We start from the raw sequence: 14,589 nt of genomic DNA on the forward strand, positions 1-14,589 counted from the left end.
GTGCAAGATATAGTATCGCACATGCTGTCTACCCATCCATACAAAGTTATTAAATAATCATAGATGGGAGGCCTACAGCATGACCATATGAGCCGACACACATTAGCTAACCATCTAATGCCCTGATGAAAGGGCAGTGCAGCCCCTGGGACAGCAAAAGGCCTTTAACTGAATAAAGGCTGATCAATAGAGAATAGAGTTTCATATTCAGTGCAAGAAAGCAATTGCCAGCCCATTATCTGAAACAGCCTTTATAGTTTTCACATATGCACATAATAATATATATAACATAAGGTATATAAATAATTAAACATAGGTATATTTAATATTTATATATATATTTTGTAACTCAAAATGAGTTATAACTCAGCAAGGATGCATTAAATTTATCAAAAGTGGCAGTAAAGACTTTTATATTTTATATATATATATATATATATATATATATATATATATTTACACACTCACACACACACACACACACACACATATATATATATATATATATATATAAAATAGGGATGTGTGTCCATAGATAGATAGATAGATAGATAGATAGATGATTAGAGCTTACAGCTCATGAAAGTTACTAATCCAGTATCTCAAAATATTAGAATATTTCCTAAGATCAATAAAAAAAGGATTTGAAAAACAGAAAAGTTCAAGTTCTTTAAAGTTTGTTTATTTCTGCACTTAATACTAGGCCGGGGCTTCTTTAGCACAAACTCCAGCAGCAGTGGGGTGTGGCATGAAGCGATCAGCCTGGGGCACTGCTGAGGCACTACTGAGTCTTCAGCTCCTCTGTATTGTAAGATCGACTGTTTCTCATCTTTCTACCCATAGATTCAATATGGGGTTCATGTCAGGTATGTTGGCTTGCCAATCAAGCACAGTAATATCATGGTCAACAAACCACTTGGAAGTGGTTTTGGGACTGTGGGCAGGTGCTAAAGTCCTGCTGGAAAAGGAAATCAGCATCTGCGTAAAGCTTGTCAGCCGATGGGAGCATAAAGTACACCAAAATCTCCTGGGCCCGTATTCATAAAGATTCTAAGGCTACGTTCAGACTGCAGGGCTTAACGCTCAATTCCAATTTTTTGAAAAAATTAGATCCAACAGTGGAGCTCTTTTTGCAATATTAAAGTTATTTTCCCAACGGAGCCAGCACAATTACAATCTTCTCGTTTTAAGAAGAAAATTAAAAAGAAGGAGGAGAGCAAGGTTTTTGGCCATGGCGTTTTGTGGAGCAGTGTTTTTTTTCTCTCTCTCTCTCTCTCTCTCTCACACACACACACACACACACATTATATGTGTGTATATAAATCCTTTTTTTATTTACCATGCTTTTAATTTCCTATAAGGTATTTGATTGGTTTAGAATGATAAAAATTGTTCCACTCTTTCCAATTGCAGTGATTGCTGTCCTATTAAAGTGGCGGTTTGAATCTTGGTTTTAATGTATCAAACATGGAATCAAAACCAAGAAGGGCGAGAAAGCCAAACTGGACAGAGGAACAGTGTTTACTGATAGCCCAGTTAGTGGATGAACACAAGGCCATTCTTAAAGGAAAATTCGGGCTGGGTGTCACAGCAAGGGACAAGAAGCAGACATGGGAGCATATAGCACAAACTATTAACGGTTCATTCCCTCTGCTTGTGTGCACCTATAAGCCTGCTATATTCATAAATGCAGTTTTTTGAGCCTGCAAGGTGGGAATGTCCAGTGGAAACGAAATGAACTGCGACACAATAAGATGTTCTGAAAGTGCTGTAATTGTTTGTGTGATCACTCTGCTTACAGAAGTTTGTGACAGACCCAAATCATCACTATTGCATTGTTGCATTTTCCCAGTTGCCAAATATCGTAATGTAGTGATTACTTTAATTTATATATTAAATTATAAATTATTATATAATCAATACCGTCTTATTAACTCACTGTCATCCATTGTCTGCAACACATTTCTTCTGCCTCTTCGTCTCTCTCTGCCATTTCCTCTTAAAAGTCGTCGTCTGTGCTCCTAACAAGTTTGACCTTAAGACCTCTTTTAAGGGTTAAGATGCTTTCTGAATTACTTCTTTCTTTACTAGGATTTTTTCTTTAATTTTAAGGGTAAACGCCCACATTTCTAAGAACTTTCTTAGAATTTTGTCACTAGAAGCTACTTTTTGCATTAAGATTCTTTATGAATACGGACCCAGATCTTGATTTCCAAATAAAATGCAAAATTTACTTTTATCTGAAAAGACGACTTTGGACCATTGAGCAACAGTCCAGTTCTATTTCTGCTTTGCCCAGGTTAGATGGTTTTGACGTTTTTTTCTGTTTCAGAAGAAGCTTGGTAGACCTTTTCCGGAGGACGTCTAAGTGTGGTGACTCTTGATGCACTGACTCCAGCTTTAGTCCACTACGTATGGAGCTCTCCCGAGTGTTTGAATCAAGCTTTGCTTGACAGTATTCTCAAGATTGTGGTCATCCCTGTTGCTTGTGCACCTTTTCAAACCCAATTTCCTCCTTCCAGTCAACTTTGAATTTAATATGCTTTGATACAGGACTCTGTGAACAGCCACCCCTTTCAGTAATGACCTTCTGTGACTTACCCTCTTTGTGGAGGGTGTCAATGATTGCCTTCTGGACCATTGTCAAGTCAGAAGTCTTCCCCATTATTGTGGTTTCAAAGAACAGGAGATAATCTGGAATTTATACTGTAGGGATGATTCATTTAAATAAACTCAAATATACATATTCCAATATTTTGAGATACTTTTTTTTTTTTTTTTGCTTTCATAAGCTGTAAGCTCTAATCAAAAATAAAAACGTTGTTTTACTTTGCATGTAATGAATCTAGAATATATGAAAGTTTCCTTTTTTGAAGTGTTATATTTCTATGGTTGTTATGTTGAAGTGTTATATTTCTTTCTATTTAATCAAAGAATTAAAAAAAAATAGTTCCACAAAAATTATAAGCAGCTCAAGTGTTTTGAACACTAATAATAATAAGAAATGTTTCTGGAGTATGAAATCAGCATATTAGGATGATTTCTGAAGGATCTGAAAACTACGGTAATGAAGCTGAAAATTCTGTTTGCCACCACCGGAATAAATGAGATTGTAAAATAGAATTTTAATTGTAATAATATTTCACAATATTACTGTTTCTGTATATTTTAGCCGTCTTGGCAAACAAACATCAATAAAGCTAACTGACCCCAACCTTTTGAACAGTACTGTATGTTTGTGTGTGTATATATATATATATATATATATATATATCAAACATGTGGCTATTCTGTCAATTGAAATACTTACATATGGAAGAAGAAAAAGCAGAACACAAGAGTGCAAGTGAAGCAGAATGGACAGTTTATTGTACCCAGTACAGATTATAAACTCAGCAGTGTAAGGTACACATTGTGAGGGGACAAGGTTAAGCCTGTACAAGTGCAGACAACCCTTCTGTGGTGGATATTGAGACAAGCCCCTCGTTCCATGAGAAAACCGTTATTTTAGAAGCTGCACCTCATTTAAAGGCCCTGCTGTCGAACCCACCAGGAAAGGGTGTCCGGTAACCACTGGTGTGCAGTCGCTGCAACACAGGGATCCACTTAAAACATACATAAAGTATCTGTTACAGGCAGAACTATACAGCTTATACAATAAAATCAAATAAATGCAGACTTTGCAAAAATATATAAGTTCATCTTTTCAAAAAAAAAAAAAAAAAAAAAAAAAAGGGAAAAGAGAGAGAATACAAATGCAGAGAACTCCACAACTCCAACTTTCTTCTTTGTCCAGCATAAAGCGATATGTTAGCGGACAGCTGATCAATGAATATGTCATGCAAAAGGAAGCAGTGGTCTTTCAACAATGAGTAGCTGACCGGGAAAATGCATTTTTCTTGTACCTTATTGCATGCAAGGCCCTGATACTCCTGCTTTCCTGGTGCATTAAAATATAGAATGATGCCAAAAATAATAATAATGCAAGCTTAGATGTTGTTTGACCTTCACTTACACTAAAGCATGGAGAAAGTCTGACTAGTGCATCCCTTTTGAATGTTGTCAAGTGAGAATATTATATGTAATCTGTAATTCAAAATTTGGCTTTTTGGGAAGTGAAAAAAAAAGGAGACAAAAGTGTACAGAAATACATTTAAAATGAGTTAACAGTCCTGTGAAGTCGACTAAATATACTAAGAGTGCTTCTGGTTAAACTTCACATCAACAACCCCTGGGCTAACCAGCATGAAAACAAAAAGTTAATATAAAACCAACACATGACAAAGGACTCCGAACAAAACCAAATAATACAAAAAGAACATGTTCTGTATTCCTCAGCATAATTAAAGCTGTCCACGTTTAGTTCAACAAAAAGTGTTGTATAAAAGCCAGCTTTCTAAAGAGTCTTAACAAGTCTGAAGAAACAAATGGGGTCATTTTTTCTCCTTGTAAAGTAAAGCCCTTTTGACTTCTTGTCTACATGGTTTGGAGGTAAAACAAAATTAATTCGGACCAAAAATGCAACTATTAAATAGTGCTGCGTTTAAGGTTTATTTTTCGGTGAGGACGTCTCTTAATTCGTTACCAATTTTTCTTTTTTTAAAAAGCAGATTGTCAGAAACAGAATTGCTACAATTCTCGCAGTGAGATCTGTCAGTCTTTCGGCACCGGTCGGCTCCAGCTCAACCTCTTCTTCTCTGTAACAGAGACCGTTTGCCACGAGGAAGGTTTAAGCATGGGAAGCCAGCTTTCCTCACCTCCTTGACACCTTTCTCTCGCCTGAGAAAAGGTGGCTCACAGATTTCTCCTCGTTCTTGTTAATGATTGGGAGGGTTAATCTGGAAGTGGGCAACAGTTCAAAAGGAGTCGAGGCAATAGGGACAGATGTGTTTCATTTAGATCAACCATTCAGGCTCAGTACACATAACCATCAGGGAAAGGCATCCCAGCAACACACTGCTCTCCACCGTCCACCAAATATGAAGCCCCATCGTCATAGTGCGCCAGCGGAAGTGTGTCGTCGTCCACCCCGGGCAGGCTGTCAGGGTCTGCTTTAAGGTTGGGCCTCTGGTTGTCTGGGAAGGCCATTGAGAAGAGGGCCTCGGGATCACACACAAATTTGTACACGTACCTCTCACCAGCGACCTGAAAAGAGAAAACAGGCGTTATTAGATTATCCCCCCCAAAAAATTACAGCAACTATTGATTATGAGCGGAGCATAGAGTGTAAGAAAGGTGAACCTGCCTTTACCTTCTGCATGATTCCCTTCTCATAATAGTAGCGCAGTGAGCGGCTGAGTTTGTCGTAGTTCATCGCCGGTCTGTTCTTCTGGATGCCCCAGCGCCGGGCCACCTGAAAACAAAGATGACCATTGTCATTTCATTAGCCGGTTCAATTTAGTTGGCAACAAAACCTGGAACACTGCAAAAACTCTCAAATCTAATGGTGTTCAAGAGAAGTACACAGTCACTTTTAGAGACATTGGTTGTAGCCACCATGAAAGCCACTGTGGTCTTTTTTTTTATTTTTTTTTATTACATTTACTTGCAATGTAGAGCACAAAAACAGTCTGATAAAATGTTAAGAATTGGCAGGTGCCTTTTGTCAGAGTGACAGTGTTTAGACAATAATATTGTATTAATAAAAAGTATTCAGACGTGACTTGCTTATCAAAAAAGTCATGTGACTACCTCAGCATCTAGGAACTTCTGTAAATGTGTTTTCATTAATGAAATGTGTAAATGTCTTCTTAAATAGGTAATTCACCACCATGTAAGAAGGGATTTTATTAAAAATTGGTTGTCTATGCAGTTGACCTGCAAAAATGTTTTTGAAATCAGTACTACATGACAAGAGAACAGAAAAAAAAAGGCTGAGGAGTTTTCTTTGGAATGGAAAGGTATGGAAAGTAGGTCATTTTTTATACATATACTACCAACCATTACCTTTAATGAATAAAATCCACCCCTCAAGCATTTTTTAATGTGCATTTTTTTAAAAACTTATTTTCCCTTTTTTTTTTAATAGTTATAGGACAGTGTAGACAGAAAGTGAAGCGGGAGAGAGGGACGGGGGCAGGATCGGGAAAGTTCCTCAAGCCAGGATTCAGACACAGGACGCCCGTATAGCAACGCCGCTTCATATTGGCAAACTGCCCACAAGGCTATCGGCAACAACTTAATGTGCATTTTAGAATTTTATTCACATTTTAATGTTCCTATTAACATATTTTCTGTTATCCCAAAATTAACACTAAAATATATGAAGCCCAACTACTGAAAGCAAGAACATACCGGGCTACTGTAAATGGTGTGTGCACCTGAGAGAAAGCCGAAAAACTGAATGTTGTCACATACCTCCTCTGGCTCAATAAGTTTGAACTCCATTCCACGTCCTGTCCAGGCGATGAAATGACCGTTGGCAGGGTCATCCAGGAGCGTAACCAGAAACTGCCAAAGCTGGAGGGAGCCCCGTCGTTGGTAAGGCGGGCCATCACGATAAACTGAGGGCTCTTGCTTTACCTTCCCTGTCAGGAACAAGAATTACGACGAGAGTTAACGTTTGCCTAGAGTAGCGTGAACAAGCAGGCGAGAAATTCCAACACAGATGTGGCTAATGTGGACACAGCCTGCATTCAGCACCACAGTACTAGTTCTCTCTCGGAGCACTTGACACCTACTGAAATGACCAGTTGACCATTAACTTGTCTTTGATTTGAAACTATACATGACTTGTGAACTCTTACCTTCAAGTCTCTCGGGAACCACACAGGTGTCGTCGAAATACAGCTGCTGATCTCTGTCAAATGAGAAGTCTACAGAAAGAGGGAAGAAACAATGGCACTGTGTGTTAGATTAAGACAGTATACGATGATTTTAGCATGTAGTATATGCTTTAATGGTTATTCCACTTACTCTCATGATTTTGGTAGAAGCTTGCTGCTCTCCCAAATGAAGACTGACACTTAGGCACTTCTGCAAAACAACATACAATTAGATTATTAAAAAAAAGAGATAAATAACCATGAGTCAGCAGTTCATTTAAAATAAATAAAATAAATACTATGATTAAAGATAAAGTGAAATGAACCTTTAGAAAAATGTTTACGGTTTTCAAGGTTAAATAAAAGTATACAAAACATGTCTTGTTACTTGAAACAAATGTTAACGGAAAAAACGGAACGGATTTTTTTTTAAAAATTCAAATACCAATGAAACATTTTTCATTTACAAATAAATACTGAAAACAGAAAGAGAAAACTATAAGAGTACTCAGCGATTATAAAATAGCACTGCCTGTTCCTTAATTCTAATGAAGAGATAGACATTTGACACATAAAAGGAGGTTTTTTGGGAGCTCTAAAAAGGCAAGATGATGAGGTCGTCATTCTGGCCTATTTGAAACACTGATGGAACATCTGGGCCATGAATGTCCAGCCTCACACATCTGGTAGCGCTTGCTAAGCTCATATCAACACACCAAAGAAACATGCGGCATTAGCAGTGAGCACTGAGTCACCAAATAGGATTAGCCAGCGTGTCGAGATACTGGACCATGACAATCAAGTTTTATCTGTCCTTGTGTGTCCTGGTGATTCAGCAGGCCACTCCACCCCTTTCTCGTCTTACTTTGAGTATGCGATCCTCATTGATTGCATCAGATCTGTCAAGCTGCGGTACAGATGAAAAGACTTAGCCGCCCCCGTGCAAATATAATATGTGACGTACACATTTATAAGAAGGATGGTAAGAGGATTTGGAATTACATCACTAACCTGCAAACATAAACCTAGAGGGATAGTATAAAACTTGGAAGAGTGCATAAGGCTGAATGTATGGATCACAAACAGGAAGCATAGGGTTACACTATGCTTAGATATGACAAGAACAAAAAAAAACTTATGCGGATTATGACCCAACTACCCTGAGATATGAGCTCTTAATGCAACCTTCTGAAACTTCTTTCAATGTCTAGGACTTCATATTTTAGCATGTTAAATTGACAGCCCTGTTTATTAATAACGCTTCACTTAAGGAATGTCTAGGTATGAGGAGCACAGCGTTCTCAGAATGTCTCCTCTTTGCACACAAAGGTTCAAGGTTTGCATGTGTGCATGCTTTTGTTCATATACACCTCACTAAACAACGCTAAAAGTCACAGGCCCGTGCAAGCACACAAAACACATTCCATGCCTTCACCCAGACAGCTCTCATGAAGCCCAGGCAGATCGTGAACACTAACATATTTCTAAGAAATGGGACAGTCCTCACCAGAATCAAAGCAGAAATCTCGAGGCTCTTGCTTGATGGCCATCGGGTGGAAGGCAGCCTGGGATGGGCCCATGTTGGGAACGCCTTGCTCAGTGTAGCGGGGGTCTAGGAGCTCCTGTTTGAAGCTCTGAGGTGGCACAGGAACCAGGGGCTCAGACATTTGGCGATGGTAAGGTGGCCTTCCATCTCTTGGTGAAGTGCTGGGGACCTGTGGCATGAAGTTGGGTCTTCCTTGGGAGTCAGAAGGTGGGAATGGAAGGCAAGGCTCTGAAAGCTGTCGCTGAAACCTGCAAGACAATATCAACATTTAAAAATCAGAAACCACTTCAGACACAGTGCACTTTCAGTTAAATCCAAGCAGCTGCTTAGGATTCAAGGAAGTCATAATCAAACAGCATGTCAACATACAGATGTTTTGGTCATGTGACACAGGATAAATAAAGGAGCAGCTTAGCACTAGCACTTTAGAGTCTTCTGCTAGAGGCTGCAAATGATGTGCCACACATTCTCCAGCAAGCTCGCAGGAATTCAGCTACAGATGGCAGGGCAGGATGCCAGCCGATCTATTCTCACGGGGGTCATGTTATTAGAGCCCCCCAGCACAGCAGTAATGTACACCACAGTTTTTGACCTTATAAAATGAGCATTGCATTAGGTTCAACTGCCATAATATATTATAATCACTACCAAATGTTGTTTTTTTAAGTGCATTCTTGCGGAATGAATTAATCAAAAATGACAGTTAAGACATTTATAATGTTATAAAAGTTTTCTATTTAAAAAATGCTGTTCTTTTGAATTATTTAAATTAAAGAAAAAAAAAAAAAAAAAACACATGATGGTTTCCACATAACATTAAGAACTGATAATAATAAGAAATGAGCACCAAATTAGCATGTTAGAATGTTTCTGAAGGATCATGTGACACTGAAGACTGGAGTAATGACTGCTGAAAATTCAGCTTTTCTTTTACAGTAAAATTTATTAAAAACCAAAACAGCAATTATAAATGTTTTTTTTTTATATATACATGCACCACTCAAATTGAAATGCCCTGAAACCATTCAGAGACTCACCTAGGTTCATTACTGAAGTGAGTGTCACGGTTTAGGGGTGGACAGGGTACTGCAAAAGGTGGGCTCTGGCTGTGGTGAGGGAGAGCCTGCTGGCTGGGGGTGGTCTTGGTCATTGAAGGCTGCCCATGAAGGAGACGCTGTCCTAACGTTGAGTTGGATACGGGAGGAGGAGTGTGTTCATGCAGGGGACGTGGCCCCAGATTGTTGGTGGGGACACATGGGGAGACGGGCGTTGAGGGAGGAGTCAATGGCTTGAACCCAGCTGTGGGCTTCCTTTCGTAGGCACTGTATTGAGGAAAACAAAGACAATTAGTCATCACGTTAACAAAAGATATCAATGACATTGAGATGGATATCTAAGAAAGTACCTGTAGCTGTAAAGGCACTTCTCTCCATACGGCATGGGACTTCTATCCTGGCTACAGGGGGACAGCTCTTTGGAGGGACTCAGTTCACGTTTGATCTTCACCGGTGGTGGGCCATGAAACATCACTGAGAGAGAAAAGAGCAGCAGGAGATGTTTCTAATAAAGCAGAGCGTTCAATCGAACACATCAACAGAAGTGCAGTGAAATGCATCAGAAGGAGATTCTTCTCCACCAATAAACCGCCATATTTCACGGGTAATGGCAATCGACTGCAAGACATAAAAGCTCTTCGTTCTACCCATCAGTATCATGGTGCAGAACAATACATGCAATCAAAGCGCTCCCCTCAGATTTCCATCATAGCAGAGTCAATACTCATGAATCAGTGTGGTCGTAATTCAATGATTGTGAATGATTTTCCTCCCCGCACTGTAACCATTAGCCCCTGGATCTCTGCATCAAGCTCTCATTTCCGGCGCCACATAATGGCCAACGCAACTGGATCCACACGAGTCGAGCCAGATAAATCACCCAGACTGTACTTAAAAGACTAAAGGTAGGCACGTGGAAGCTCAAAGCATTTGTTAAAGTGTTAGTTCACTGAAAATGACCACATCTGATGTGCTCTATGTGATTAGCAATTATTCTATTTGAACAAAATCCTGTTAAAAATAAAAGTCTGCTCATTTATATGGATTACATCTCTAAATTAACTTTTTGCTGTCACATTTTTTGTGTACATTTCCAATTAAAGGACAGAAATCTCTCAGTTTTCATGGAAAATGTCATGTGTGAGAAGATTTCCTGCTCTGTGGCCATTGAGGTTGTTGCTAAAGAAGAGGCCACTGACCACTGATATGGTACTGAGAAAGTGTAGGAGGGCATGGGGTGCCACGTGATGTCCAGACACCGAAAAGCCTGTAAATAAAGTTTGCACTGGAAGGCCACATGAAGAAACCTTTGGCTCAAATTCAAAAAGTGATTTGTCTGATTTTATATACAGCATGTCAGAAACCTTCATAACATTCTTATGCTTTTCAGTAACGCCACACAAACATGCAAAACTGCACGCATGCCCTTGTAAACTCCAGTCTTCTAGCCTCAACATCAGACGAAAACAAAAACAAACTTCAGAGACAAAAGGGGTGTGTGGGGCGGGGGGGAATAACATAAAATGCTCTGCCGAGCGTTCCTCAAGTATTTCCTTTGGCTTTGATCCCAGTGGCGTTTGGACTGAGAACCCTCAATGAAAAGAGCCTCAGTAGCCGTGGATTTGGTGGGTTTAGGTAGGCCGTGAGGTGAAGCCTTTTCCTCTCCCCTTCCCGCTGGAATCTAGTCCATTCCCGAGGCTGAACCGAGTGCATGAAAGTGTGAAATCTGATTATGAGCTTGGATCATGTGATGCTGATACCAATCGGCTGATTTCCCTGAAAAAATAGGTAGGTTGTGGGGGCTCTCGCTGAGAGGATTCAGGCATGAATGAAAAGCGGAAAGACCATTTAAGCCCTAATAAATCAAAGCACTATTGGGTTGTGTGTTTGGGATTTTTTAAACCACTGACCATGTTAAAGAGCAAATCAATTACTTTAAAAGTTTATGCATGCTAAAATATCTAATATGCACTATAATAAAAGCTTCATTTAGGAGTATAACTGCTGGCATCTTCAACAACTCAAATCAACAAGATTGCCTGGCAACTCGACACCATCCTTAATCGAAGATCTCCTTTGTTTCCCATGAAACTTTGGCTCCAAATTTTAGCAAGAGATGAATAATAAACCGCTCCAAGAGTTCAGCCTCTGCTGTTTTCCCTAGCCCTCTCTGGACTGCATCCAAAGTACACTGCCAAGGAGAATAAATAATACATCTCAAGGTACTCACAGCTCTCTGACTGGAAATCTGGGACAAACTGTTCGTCATCGGGCACCTGAGCTGTGGAGAGAGATTGGGGAGCATGAAAGAGTTGCAAACAATGCTCCCTGCTGATAAACAATCCGCGGATCAATGTCAATTTGTCAGACAACGTTTATTTTAGTACTTTTTGTTCATCGAAAAATGAACAGCCATCTCAGCGCCAAGTTTTTGGACACTGCTGCAAAGCTAGTGCAATGGACCAAATTAAATGCCCAGAGCGTCATGAAAAATAAACAGCAGCTGGGACAAAGTGCATCACTTAGAAATCATAAATTCCACATGCATATATTATAAGAAATATTCATGAGTCTGAAATATAAATGTCAGAGCAAAACTGACATGCATGAAAAGAAAATGTTACACACCTTCTGCGATCCAGATCTCTTGTAACTGGCTGAGGTCCTGGAAAAGTTCTACAGAGGACGGGCAAAGACAAGACAGTCTAAGAGCATGAAAACCCACTATGCTCCATGTATTTGATCTATGAAAGGCAGCCTTCAACAATCACAGCATCCATCAAACTACTGCTCTCTCGCTGTTAATGCATCTCAATAATCAGATCCATCTGCTAAACATGCATTAGTCATGTTCATTAGGTTGAAATTACCCTCTGTGTCCTGAGCGAGTTCAGTCTCCACTAACTTTCTTTTTCTGTCGTGAACTGCTCGGCTATACGGTTCCTCCACTTGTAATGACTTTTGCTGTGGAAAAAAAAACACGTATGGTCAGTGTTACCTAATTTAATGCTGAAAAACAAAATAGCATTGGCTTTTTGCATCTACAGAAAAACAGAAACTGACTTACATTAGGTGGGACCATAAATGGTACTTGCTGGTCATAAAATCCGTCCATGTCACCTGGGTCTTCAAGAAGGTTCCCAGAAAAGGGTCTTCGCTTAAAAGCGATTGTTCTATTGATCTCTCTGGGTCTTCGGTTTTCTCTAATGAAAAATAAATAAATAAACAGATGAATCATGCAGTAGATCTACTGGACAGTCAAGTGTGTCCCATATCAAAACACCAAGCCCTGCATACAGGCAGACAAAACCCTCAGATCCATCTGATCCTGTGTATTCATCCTCCCCCTTCTCTTTTACTCATCACAACATCCCTCCCGACAGCATATGTGTAAAGACACACAGCCAGAGAGAGGGAGAGAGAGAGAGAGAGAGAGAGAGAGAGAGGGAGAGAGAGAGAGACCACAGTATAGATGAACATAAACCTTACATAAGCAAAGCCAACCATCTGTGCTAACATATTAAGATAAACTGAGGAAAATGGAAAGCTTACACTACATTGATATTCCACTTATATAACCAGTCCATGAATAAACATTGAAAAATTAACCCAACCCAACGAATTGCTGGCCAAGCATCTATTCCGAGGAACACTGGATACTAACTTACTGGATCAACTGCACACTTGGAAGGGGCGACTGTGAGGACCATGCCAACTTTTCTTGTGATGCTTCTCAACAAAACAACAGCTCTTTACTTGATACCATAAATTATTTTTTTTATGTTTATAGTGCAATTATTCTATATGATCATTTTTGAAGGGATTTTATTTATGCATTTTTATTATTCTGACCCCTCTTGTGACCCCAACTGGATGCTGTTCCAATAAAACAATTCCTTACTTAACTGTTAAAAGAAATAAAAATTATAAAATATTATTTTTTACTCTTTATGAGCTGTTTGTGTGTGTGCGCGCCATATAAAAGTGTAACAATTTTATTTGTATGAGTTATTTAACTGACATGTACACATACCATGAAATTGCATCGTAATAGATGAAAATCTATGGAAGTCTAGCTAACATGCAAAATAAATAACGTTACTAACGGATTTAAAAACGCAAACAACTATCCGAGAGATGCCCGAGAGCTAATAAACGAAGGGAAAACTTCATCGGCTGAGCGTTCAAGTACAGTCATGGAGTGAACAAGCTCGCACTTTCTTCAGTCTTACCATACTTAAAACCACAGATTTATTACTGCAAAAATACATGGGAAAAATAATTTTTCAATTTAATTCAAACACAAAATAATATCACCAGTAACTATAAGTAAGTAATCATAAGTCGGCAACTAACTATTTGAAATCTCTATCATATTTTTATTTTTCATTTAGAATAAAGAGACTTTTCCAAATACATCATACATTTTGTCTATATTATGCGGAAACAAAGCCGAATAAACCTAACCTTAAATTAAGTGCATAAATATAAGATTGGGCAGGGGTGAGGACCTCCTCCCACTCGGAGCCCCCTGACGGCCTCTTGTTTTTCTCAATGAAGTGAAACTCGATCCGTGAGGGGGGACAAGAGAGACCTCCATTCACTGTTCAGGCTGCACCGACTTCACCTATAAATGTCACTAATGCTGAGCGCACAAGCTTCTGTAAAGAGTGCAACCGCGGAAAATATGACAGGAAAAACTTCATCCATTAAAATGGTTGCCAAACAGTATAAGCCCTCTCTTGGAGAAAATGGCGTTCGCTTTCCCCCCGAGGCGAGATTGCTGTATTTGCAGTTGCAAGCCCACGATAAACTTACGCGTTGCGCAAAACAACCGCTTTCAAACTGATATTTCAGTGAACGCCGTTTAAATATTTGAGGAATGAGGGTTAAACTCACCGTGAAGATGACGCGCCTCTCGCAGTGGACTGAAAAAAAAACACGTTTCAGATTTTAATCCCAAAAGGATGCAGTGCACTCGAGCTGATCAATAGATGCGCTCTCTCCGACACTCAAAACTTGAATGAGGTTTTGTAAATGGACTGCTCGGTTTTCCCTAGGGCTCGAGAGGAATTTGAATCTGGAAGCCCATTGGCTCCGAGCGCACGTCATTCACATCTCTAAACCAATCATTTGCGAGCATGACTCGGAATATGTATGAGGCAGTCAACGACCAATCGAAGCCCCGTTTGGCTTATTTTTATGAATGGCTGAGTTTCATTCA

General features: G+C 39.5%; 1 protein-coding gene across 2 annotated transcripts; it reads right to left on the reverse strand.

The window, feature by feature from the left end:
• Positions 1 to 3,715: 3,715 nt before the first annotated feature.
• Positions 3,716 to 12,568, reverse strand: LOC113108582 (ETS translocation variant 5-like). 2 transcript variants are annotated; one of them, XM_026271782.1, is made up of 12 exons: positions 12,433 to 12,568; positions 12,236 to 12,329; positions 11,994 to 12,041; positions 11,596 to 11,646; positions 9,716 to 9,839; positions 9,348 to 9,632; positions 8,272 to 8,558; positions 6,916 to 6,975; positions 6,747 to 6,815; positions 6,358 to 6,527; positions 5,246 to 5,353; positions 3,716 to 5,145 (listed from the first exon to the last, which is right to left on the reverse strand). In XM_026271782.1, exons 1-12 carry the CDS (start codon positions 12,478 to 12,480, stop codon positions 4,915 to 4,917), a joined length of 1,575 nt encoding a protein of 524 aa, XP_026127567.1. In that variant the 5' UTR covers positions 12,481 to 12,568; the 3' UTR covers positions 3,716 to 4,914. The 2 variants fall into 2 exon arrangements, with proteins under 2 accessions (XP_026127567.1, XP_026127568.1); XM_026271783.1 differs by having other exon boundaries at positions 5,252 to 5,353; positions 12,433 to 12,566.
• Between the last annotated feature and the right edge of the window lie 2,021 nt (positions 12,569 to 14,589).

The sequence above is a fragment of the Carassius auratus genome, chromosome 9 (assembly GCF_003368295.1).
Source record: "Carassius auratus strain Wakin chromosome 9, ASM336829v1, whole genome shotgun sequence".
NCBI classification, from domain to species: Eukaryota; Metazoa; Chordata; class Actinopteri; order Cypriniformes; family Cyprinidae; genus Carassius; species Carassius auratus.

Excerpts from the sequence above, each read along its gene's own strand:
- LOC113108582 (XM_026271782.1), bottom strand. The coding sequence starts at position 12,480 with ATGGACGGATTTTATGACCAGCAAGTACCATTTATGGTCCCACCTAAT. Across the intron at positions 8,559-9,347 it reads CACTTCAGTAATGAACCTAG|GTTTCAGCGACAGCTTTCAG; the intron begins GTGAGTCTCTGA and ends ATTGTCTTGCAG. Across the intron at positions 5,146-5,245 it reads GAATCATGCAGAAGGTAAAG|GTCGCTGGTGAGAGGTACGT; the intron begins GCAGGTTCACCT and ends TTCTCTTTTCAG.